At 28.9% G+C, this 10,624-nt stretch overlaps 2 protein-coding genes across 2 annotated transcripts; both read left to right on the top strand.

The window, feature by feature from the left end:
• Nucleotides 1–4,779: 4,779 nt before the first annotated feature.
• Nucleotides 4,780–5,737, top strand: LOC114377573. Its single transcript, XM_028336145.1, has 2 exons — nucleotides 4,780–5,167; nucleotides 5,294–5,737. The coding sequence occupies exons 1-2, from the start codon at nucleotides 4,916–4,918 to the stop codon at nucleotides 5,462–5,464; spliced, it is 423 nt and encodes a 140-aa protein (XP_028191946.1). The 5' UTR covers nucleotides 4,780–4,915; the 3' UTR covers nucleotides 5,465–5,737.
• Nucleotides 5,738–6,550: 813 nt separating this feature from the next.
• On the top strand, nucleotides 6,551–9,130 carry LOC114373644 (vesicle-associated protein 4-2-like). The gene is made up of 7 exons (XM_028331150.1): nucleotides 6,551–6,682; nucleotides 7,096–7,164; nucleotides 7,400–7,481; nucleotides 7,581–7,693; nucleotides 7,874–7,951; nucleotides 8,519–8,641; nucleotides 8,750–9,130. Exons 3-7 carry the CDS (start codon nucleotides 7,430–7,432, stop codon nucleotides 8,810–8,812), a joined length of 429 nt encoding a protein of 142 aa, XP_028186951.1. The 5' UTR covers nucleotides 6,551–6,682; nucleotides 7,096–7,164; nucleotides 7,400–7,429; the 3' UTR covers nucleotides 8,813–9,130.
• The last annotated feature ends 1,494 nt before the right edge of the window (nucleotides 9,131–10,624 follow it).

Genomic DNA, 10,624 nt, shown 5'->3' with positions numbered 1-10,624 from the left:
ATAATTGTTGTTTATTAAAATCAAAAGAATTAAAATTGATCGTAATTAAGAACATTTGATGTTACGATTATATTTTTTTATAAAATTTTGAACTTTAAGTACCATAGAAGTTTAAATTTGTTTCTTTAAGAAGAATTTTTAATTTTTTTTTTTTTATATTAGGTAAGTCAATCTGTTTAATTCACTAATCAGTGATACGTTAAGATGAGTTAGTATTTTATAAACTCATTAAAAAGTGACTAGGGTTAGATTCACCCACCTATTAAATAAGTTAAGATAAGATATATATAATTAATTGAACTGATACATTTTGTTAGTTTTATCTATTGATCTTGAAACACATGATTTTTAGACATGATTTTAATTTTGTATTTTAAGCTTTATTCCCCCTCTTAATCAAAAGAAGAAATTGAGCTTGAAACTCTTCATAAGTCATTCAAAGACATCATTAGCTATACGTGTCTAAACAAAATTTTAAGTAAATCTTAACCTATTATGAGCTGTCCATATTATTATAGGTAAAGTAAATTATTTGGCATGTTAGCTATAGAAATATACTAACATTATAAGAAAGGAAAAATATTTTAATTTGTAGAAAAATATCAAACTAATATTTATTTAAATCAATGATGATTTTACTCAAAGTATATATATATATATATATGCAAATTTTAAGTAACACAAGTATATATATATATATATATATCAAAGAAAAACAGCAATGATGAAACTAGCTATACTACTTCATTAATCAGTACATTATTGAGGTCAATATTTTTTCTTACATAATTATAGAGGATAATCAAATAGTAATGAAGTTTAAACAAAATTGACAAAAATAACTAGCTAGACTACTTTAATTTTTATTATAAGAATTAAAAGAGAATTAAAATGTAAATTATATAGACTAAAAAAATCACTTTCAAACTATAAAAACTAAAAAAATACAAATCGTGAAACTATAAAAAACAAATGAGTAATTTAACCTTAATTTTATATGTTGTATTAATAAGACTTACATCAGTAAAAGAGTTATAATTCTTAGGCTAAATTATAATTTTGGTCCCCTTATTTATAAATTAAGACATTTAATCTTCTTATTTTTTAAAGTAAGTAATTTTGGTCTTTTTGACAGTTGACCATCTAAAGTAAAATGTTGATTTTGATGTGACATTAATGTTGATGTAGAACTTAGGTACACCATTGACATGATACTTATGTGAAAAAAATAAAATGAATTAAAAAATAAAAAGTGTCTTAATAAGAATTGAAATCATGACTTTTTATTCATAGATAAGACCATAAACTACTAACACACTTCTTTTGTTTAGTTAAATATATTGACATTATTTTTTATGTGTCAATAGTCAAATGTTTTTTTTTCTTCAAATTATCAAAAATTTATAAAATTAAAAATATTTAATATATAAATATTTTTTATTTTATATTATATCATTTTATATGTTTTTATTTTGAGTAGTATATATATTTTATTTTACCAATTCATAGTTGAATTTCATAAATTAATATATAAATTGTTTATATTTTTTTGTAAATTTATTTTAATATACAGATTATTTTTACTATAATTATTCACATAAAATAAAAAAGATTTATATATATTGAATATTTTTTAATTTATAAATTTTGATAATTTGAAAAAAAATTATCAATATTTGACTAGTAATACATAAAAAATAACATTAATATAATTAACTAAATAAAATAAATATTTTATCGTCTCGTCCATGAATAATTTTATGTAAATAAATAGAATAAAATTAATTTGTACAATAAAATTAATTAAAAAAATTATGGAAATAATTTACATATTAATTTATGAATTTTAATTATAAATTGGTAAAATAAGAAATGTAAACTATTCAAAATGAAAATATATAAAATGATATAAAATAAATTAAAAAGATTTATATATTAAATATTTTTTAATTTATAAATTTTGATAATTTGAAAAATAATAATAACTCTTGATTAATTGTACATAAAAAATAATACTAAATTAAACAAAACAAGTATGACAGTGATTTATAATTTTGTCAATGAATAAAGCATCATGTCAATAATATTATGTCATATCATAAACAATGTTTGGTTTTAATCTATTGAGGAAAATATTAAAATTGTTTATTTTAAAAAATAGAAGGATTGAATGTTTTGATTTTAAAATAGAAACTAAAATTATAAAAAAATTAAAACTACAATTTAACACAATTCTTATCATGTCGTGGAAAATAAAAAAAAAAACATGTAAATTGCATTAGAAACGTAATCTTCTTTCTAGAGGTCACAAATATTTTCACTAGAGTGTATTAAAAATGATTTTTTATTAATTAATTGTCTAGAGGTCAACTCCAATGAGCGACTCCAGACATGTATTAACTATATTATTAAACCACACGATCGACAACAGAAGCATGCATTGCATAGCCCACTGCAACATAAACCTCTCATGTGTATAACTGTATATACTAACAGTAAAATAAAATAAAATAACGATGGATGAGCCCCACAATAAAATAAAGGGCAAGATTTGGATTTATATTAGTATAATGCAGTACATGGTATTGTTATATATTCTCAGCAAAGAATATTTTATTGTTGTATGAAACTATTATTATAAAATGAAGAATATTCCTGGTGACTAATTGGATAAAAACAATGAGCTGTATACAGTATACGTATACGGTGATAGAGTGGAAGCGATAAGCATGCACACGGTCAAAAGAGAAGAAAAACAGTTTCCTTACAGCGATTAATTAGAAAGAAAGACAAGACATAACCGAAGGCAACAGCCAACAGAATTATTCTATTCTTACCTCAGTAATTATTTACTTGCCATTTTGACCGTTTCGCTAGCAATCCAAAATATTACGTGGCTTTGTGAATATAATCCTTTTAAATTCGATGCACCCGACACGTGTCCCCCGCCCACAGAGTTATATATATGCAGCCCATAGACCTAAAGTTACTACCCAGTACCCAGACCAGAAGAAGACAAAACACAGCCGGTTGTTTCAACCTTTATCTCCGGTCAGCCCATGTTTTTGTTTGTTTTATAAATGTCCCTTGAACTTGGCCATTTTCTGCCAAATATTTGATCTCTCTTCTTAAGAAAAAAGGTGATTATTCAAGAGATTCTGGGCATGAGCTTGAGGTACATGAGCAGGGTGATATACCAAGGTGGGATGAGAATGCTTCAGGGCATGAAGGAGCAATTAGGGTCTAATAAGTGTGACTCAACCATAAAGTCTCTGAACCTGAGGGATTCATCCTCTAAGCAGAATCGCTTCTTGTCATCAGGCACATCCTTCAAACCTCCCAACAATGACAACAAGCTAAAACAGGCAGAAGACTCTCTCAGGACTGTCATGTACTTGAGTTGCTGGGGTCCCAACTGATCCATCTTCTAATTCTAAGACCACATGCGCCATTGCATGCTTATATGTATAATATGGGATTTATTTATTAATTTTATACCTATCTTTGTATAAATGTACTTGCAGATGATGATTAAATCCATAATTCAAATGCCTATATTTTATATATACACACTGCTCTCAATTTCTTTAGCTTTTCTCAATTTTTGCTTACATGACATGACTCGATTAAACTTTTTTTTATCTTCATTATTTCACCACTACTGAACACAAATCATTTGAAAGAAATTATGAGGCACCTGGATTTATGCAGAAGCAGTGCTAGCTCTTATTTTTATCTTTTGACAATTTTAAAAATTAATTAGGGAACACGTTCAATTCTTATTGCCGCCATTATAAATAAAATGAAATAAAATCTGAACACATATGTCTAGACAATGGCATTGCTTAACATAATTAATTGAAAAAAAGTTAGTTGATCACGCAAATTTTGTTGAAAATCTATAAGATGCTGAGCATTGAAAAGTTTTTAAACTGAAGTTGGTAAAGTTTACTGATCAAACACATAAAATAACATTGAAAAACATGTTTAGGTATATATTTGTCTGTATGTATAATAATTGAAAATGAAATAAATTTATTATTATTAAGTAAAGTAAATAAATTAAGTATTCACATGTAATTTATAGAAAATATCGACATTAATTAGAGAAGAATAAAAAATATTATTGTCTTTTTAATTTAACATGTACACAATTGAAAAATATAATATTGTGTAACTTTCGCTTTATAAGTCAAAAGTTTCAGTCATTAACATATCAAATATTTTTTTTTTAACTTATGACTTTTCAAAACAGAAAAAGTCAATAATTAAATGTGCACAGGAAAACTTTCCATAATTTTTTTAAAAAATAAAATAAGGAGAAGCTTATTAGGTGTAGTCTGATTTGGGCTACATTTATAAAGTTAAAGGCCCAATCGTGTACCAGTTAGGGCTGGAGTTTGTCCAAATATAAGTGGGCTAAGGCCTATGCTCCCTGTAGTTTTCTTCCGCTTAAAACCACTTATTTTTATATTGTTCTTTAAAACTTATTTTTTCTTTAAAAAAATATATTTTACTTTACATTTAAAATTTTTAAGATAATATTAATAATTATTTTATTAATTTCACTCCTTCTTTCACTTATTTTATGTTTTTATCGTAAAATTAAATAGAATGTAATTTTTTAATAGTAAATACTAAAATAGATAACAATTTGGTTAAAAATTGTTAATTTGCTTATAAAAAACACTATATTTCTTAATTTTAATATGAATAAAAAATATGAACGAAAGAATATTAAAATGACATAAAAGAGAACAGAGAGAAAAGAAATGAGAATAACAGATAAGCCTCCCTCTCGCGTTGTAATGTTTCATCCCCAAATGCCCCATCCAAAACGAGACACTGAACACTGATACTCTCTTCACTCTCAGTGCTATCAGCAAGGAAAACCAGAGTACCCAAAGAAAAACTAATGATTTCACTACGACCCTATAACACATGTCTTGAAACAACAACGTTTCTCTTCAACCCTTCAAAGCTTGGAATCTCTAGACAAACCCAAACATGCATGATAGCACAAAGGAAAGCAACACCACGTAGAATAGAAGTCAAATGCAGTGGTGCAGAAAATAAGGGTGAGAGAACGTTTTTGACACTGGAGGAAGCTGGTTTGGTTGAGATATCAGGCTTGAGCACACATGAACGCTTTCTATGCCGTTTAACGGTACCTCTCTTCTCATATAATCTCTCCAAGGACTTACGTGTATTGTTTTTCATATTATATTCTAATTAGTTATGCTAACACTATTAAACTCTTATATAATTAACCATTTATTTGTTTTTGCTATAGATATCGTCGTTGAACTTGCTAAGAGTGATATCGGAGCAAGAAGGGTGTCCAATTGAGGAGCTCAATGCTGCCAAGATATGTGATTGGTTCCTCAAAGATAAGCTCAAAAGAGAACAGAACTTAGGCTCTGCGGTTCTTCAATGGGATGATAATTCCGACTACAAATTTTAATTTTCTATTTACTACTTGTTTCTTTCTTAAGTCACGAGTTTTCTAGGATTATGTTAATCGAGAAAGGGGTGACACTTTTTTTCGGTATTGGATTCTAAAATTCTTATGGTAAATGATTCGGATTGTTGACGCTGCTCAGGTTCCCTTTTTTTTTAGTATTTTCTCCTCTTCATAGTTACTGAATTAATTACAACTGCTGTAATTTGAAGAAACTTTCCTGGTTTGATGCCATTGGGTTTCCAAAATCTAATAATCCCTGTCATGGTTTCTTAATTATTACTTTCTTTAGCATTACATTTTTTTATTTATTTAGCCTTACTTCACTGAACATGAATCCACCAAAAAAAAAAAAAATACTTTACTAAACATGATGCATACAAAGTTTTATTATATACACAAACAAATTGTAAACATGATTAGTCTCTTATTTAATGTGTTAGAAAATATTCGTAGTTTATGATCTAAAACCAAAAAAATAGAAAAGTTATGTGTTTTAATAAAGAAAAAAATATAATAAAAATTATTATTAGAAAGAAATTTTATTTTATTATATATTTTAATAAATTGAAGAATTTTTGATAAAAAAAATCACAAAATAACAATTTAAAAGTTAGGAAATAACTTATAAAGGTGAAATTACATTAACTAATTATTAATTTGATATATTTTTTTACAATTTATAATTTTGCATTTAATCTTAAGCCTTAAATTAAATAAATTGAAAATAAAAAAAAGTGATAAATATGAAATATTTAACACAAGAGTCAAAAACTTCGATAAAAAAGGTAAATCAAACTAAACAAGGGAACATGCACTAAAAGAAATGAACATTTAAAAAAAAATCACTAAAAACATAATCACCCTTATAAAAAAATGGAAAAATTAGAAAAGGACAAAAAAAAAAAAGTTGGGATGTGAAAGCAGGAAGTGGCATTTGAATAGGAAGACTAGAATCCGCGGACTTAAGTTGTTAGAATTAGTTAGTGGGACCCGACACTGAAGCTTTGTCTTTAGAGATAGGGTCGACGACCACGTTGCTGCATCCCGTGCGTGGAAGTCATGGAAAAATCAGGCACAACAATCTAAAGGCAAAGTCTGGAATTTGTTCAAGCTTCGCTTTCTCACACCTCCAACTCTGTTTCTTCCCTTGCCAGATCGCTCCTCCCCGCACCTCGTCGTCTTAAGCTTCATCCTTCCAACAAGCTCTACTTCCCTTGTATGCTTTCCTCTTCTTCCAATCTTTCCCTCTACTTCTTTGCATCTGCTGCTTTTTATTCTTATTCCACTAGGTGGGGGTGCTTTTGGGCTTTCAATTAACCGTTCCAAAATTTGAATTTAATCACTATGCCTACTAATAAAAAACAGGTAGTTTTTGTAAAAAACAACAAACTTATTATATATGGAGTTTGTAATTGGATTGCAGGATAAAACTGTTTTACTAAAGAAGCTATTTTCTCTTTTTGTTTATGGACAATGATAATCGCCTTCTTTTTGTGACGTTGTATCCCCCTAATGTATCCTTGTATTAATTACTAATACTCTATAAAGAAAGTACTATATAAATCCATATGATTGATTCAAAGTCTCATCCTTGTGTTATGCCATTTGGTTCTTCTTTCTTGTCATGTGTAGAGCCGGGCAAGCAGGCTAAGAGTGCCGTCAGGATTAAAAACACCAGCAAATCCAATGTAGCTTTCAAGGTATACTCAAACAAACATGTACACCTCGTTATCTATGCCTTTGTTTTGCATATTGATGTTACTGAGGCACTTTCAACCAACGGTCTATTATGTTGAACATTACTACTGTGTCAAAGTTTTTGCAAAAGAATAATTCATCTATATAAATGAAGGAAGGAAGGAATTTTCATTTTTTTATCTCTGATTATTTTAATAATACTTATTCGTTCTTCTTTGTCTTTTTGTGCGTATTTAGTTTCAAACAAATGCACCCAAGAGCTGTTTCATGCGACCTCCTGGGGGAATTCTAGCACCTGGCGAGAGTATAATTGCAACTGGTAATATTTTTTTTTTTCATTTCTTCATGTTCCTTTTTGTGGAGCATAAGATTGTTTACAATGCCAAGTTATCTCTCTAATATGTATTTGGTTTGCTAGTGTTCAAGTTTATAGAGCATCCACTGAATAATGAAAAGCCACAAAAAACTGGAGTCAAATTTAAAATCACGAGCTTGAAGGTCAAAGGACCAATTGATTATGTCCCTGAAATGGTGAGTATTTCATCATCAATACAAGCTTACATTTGTTTCAATTTCTTTTGGGTGGATTCTTTCTGCCTCCCCTGTCTCGTACACAATAAAAATAAGCTCTGTTGTATATGCTTGGCTTTTCTCTTCATATATCAACCACTGTTGTTTTGAATCGTGGGTGTATGTTCTTCCTGTAAACAGTTTGATGAGCTGAAGGATCAAGTAACAGTGGAGCAGATTTTGCAGGTTGTTTTTCTGGATCCAGAGCGTAGCTGTCCTGTAAGTGCTGAATTTTTAAGTTTTCATTTGTACTTGGTGGCAATATTCCTGCATGTTAATTGTTACTTTTTTGCTTGTTCATATGTCTATTCTCTCTTACTAGTTACTACATTATTAGTTGTAAGTCCAACTAAAATGTAAATAAAGTATTTCAACTGCATTTACTCAACTATTTGCTGCTTAACAGTCTGTTTTATCTAAAGGAGGGGTGGAAAGGGAAGGGAATCTTTGTTTGATTTGAGTAAGGGAGAAATGAGTAAATTTACTGTTATTGTTATACCTATATTGTAGACAAGTAAAACAACTGATCTTAAATATTCAAACTAAGGATAATTTAGTCAGTACAATTCTCAAACTTTGAGCATCTTCTTTCCCCTCCAAATCCTCTCTCATTATTGACTCTCTTATCGCCCTCCCCTTCTCTCTATTTCTCTCCAATCAAACGTACTACTTTTAAGACATTAAGTACTTTGGTAAAAGTATTTTCTTATTTTGGTATACATGTTTATAAGCTTGCTACACATAATATACATTAACTAATTCCCGACGTATGATTGTATTGTTAAGGCTTTGGAAAAACTGAAGCTTCAGCTGGCTGAGGCTGATGCTGCTGTTGTTGAGGCACGTAAGAGAGCCCCAGAAGATGCAGGTCCTAAGATTCTCGGCGAAGGGCTTGTCATAGATGAATGGGTGAGTAAGTTTACTTATTTTTTTTATTGGAAAAGTTCCCTTGTAATATGTCACTTTTTTTACAAATGCTTCACACGTCTTCATCTACATCTCTGATTTTGTTTGCAGAAAGAGAGGAGGGAAAGATACCTGGCCAAGCAGCAGGGTGAAGTAGTAGTGGACTCTATATAGCTAAGTTTGAGTAGGAAATTGCGTTACTGCGGGGAAGATGACTTTAGGGAAACAATTATATTTAATCACAAAGTTTGGCTTAGAGAAAATTGTGGTGAATAAGTGTGAAGTCTCCTTTTGAGGAAACTATGATTGGATGAGAACATCCCCTGTTATGTACATAAGTGTCAGTGTCATTTGGTTTCATGGAATGATATTTTGACGGATGATTTGCTGTCATGGCATGGTTTCATGTCAAATGATAATTGTTGAGATTTTCATCCAGAAAAAGGGTTGATTCATGATATACAAGACAAAAATCTTAAGCATGGTGTGAAACTCTGAAATGTCTATCTTAATTAATCTTCGTTTATAAAGATACCTTTACGTAAATTAACTAAAATCTAATAGAATGAAATCTCGATGGTAATACTGATAAAATCATATCAATTAGGAAAAAAAAACTTAATATTCTTAACTAAATTAACTAAATGTTTATGTTGTGTATCTGATTAAGATACATAATGAAAAAATTTCATTGCACTGTGGGGTGTCAAATGTCAAAAGTATTTTTTGTCAGAAAACAAATTTCTATAAAGTAGGGGTTTTAATAGCAATTTGGTTTTGGGGTGCCAATCTCAATGCCATATTTACTGCTCAAATTCTTCATTTAGCCCAAAACGTAAAGCTAGGCGGAAAAGAACATATCAGACCGAACAATATTCTTTTTTATTCAGCCCAAATCATAAATACGTCGGTTTTCACCATTGATACCAGCTGCATTTTACATTATGAAATACTCTGCTGCTTTATTTAAGATCCATGTAATTAATCAAAATTAAAAAAAAGTGATTGATTTAGTTAATAACAGTACATTTGTCTTAAATTTATACCGTAAGTTCATAATTTTTTCCAAAATTATCATTACCATTAATACTTTTCTCTCTTTTAATTGTTATTAATACATTTTATGTCTTCTTTTAATGAGTAATATTTCTAGTATGAAAATAATTAATACAAAAATTATTATAGATTGAATCTTATAAAAAGAAACAAACATGAATTTTATAAATAAAACAGAATATATGCAACCATAAATTCAAAGCCCATCAGAGACAGAAAAAGAAAACATCTCTCTTTATTGTGAGTGTGTCTGTTTTTTATTAGTGTTCGTGGTTATGGAGGAAATCAAGTATTTCTATTACATTCTTTCGATAATATCACTTTTAATTTGGTATTTTTTTTCCTTCTCATTTTAAAACACTAGAATTAAAAATTTAATGATAATGATACATGTCAGCTATCGTGATTTTAATGGAACGAACACGTATTGATGGAGGACTAAAAAGATTATTGAAGGATGTCTTTTGACTAGTGTAGGGTGTCAATCAGTTGAATAATGCCCCAAAGTGGATGCAAAGACAACCGTTTGCAATCATAATCCAACCTTTTTATTGAAAATGAAAAAGATTTTACCCGTTAATTGATCTAATTTTCGTAGTAGCGTTTGGAACAAGCGAAGACTATAGTAAAAAACAAAATATAACTAACATTTTTTTTTAAAGGAGAATATAACTTAAACATGGGCACCGAACTTATGACAAATTTTTATGTTATTAAGTGGGTCATACCTACCACAATGCACACTTCTTCAACCATTAGTTAAGGTTTTTAGCATCAATTTCTTTTGCTTTTAGATATATTCAATCACAACTCTTTGTTCAAAAGAATGCTTCTTCTGGCCTTCAATAAACACAATCAATAAAATCATTTATTTGGGATGAGATCTTGGGAATTGGAAGAAGCATGGGTTTCCTGTGCCTTCCTCAACCC

Source organism: Glycine soja, chromosome 11 (assembly GCF_004193775.1).
Source record: "Glycine soja cultivar W05 chromosome 11, ASM419377v2, whole genome shotgun sequence".
NCBI classification, from domain to species: domain Eukaryota; kingdom Viridiplantae; phylum Streptophyta; class Magnoliopsida; order Fabales; family Fabaceae; genus Glycine; species Glycine soja.
The sequence above is the reverse complement of the archived record's forward strand: the minus strand, read 5'-3'. Positions and strand labels throughout refer to the sequence as shown.

Bases quoted from the DNA above. Each gene is read 5' to 3' on its own strand.
- LOC114377573 (XM_028336145.1), top strand. From the start codon at position 4,916: ATGATTTCACTACGACCCTATAACACATGTCTTGAAACAACAACGTTT. The intron at 5,168-5,293 runs GTACCTCTCTTC...TTTTTGCTATAG, and splicing joins GCTTTCTATGCCGTTTAACG to ATATCGTCGTTGAACTTGCT.
- LOC114373644 (XM_028331150.1), top strand. From the start codon at position 7,430: ATGCGACCTCCTGGGGGAATTCTAGCACCTGGCGAGAGTATAATTGCA. The intron at 7,482-7,580 runs GTAATATTTTTT...TTGGTTTGCTAG, and splicing joins CGAGAGTATAATTGCAACTG to TGTTCAAGTTTATAGAGCAT. The intron at 7,952-8,518 runs GTAAGTGCTGAA...TGTATTGTTAAG, and splicing joins ATCCAGAGCGTAGCTGTCCT to GCTTTGGAAAAACTGAAGCT.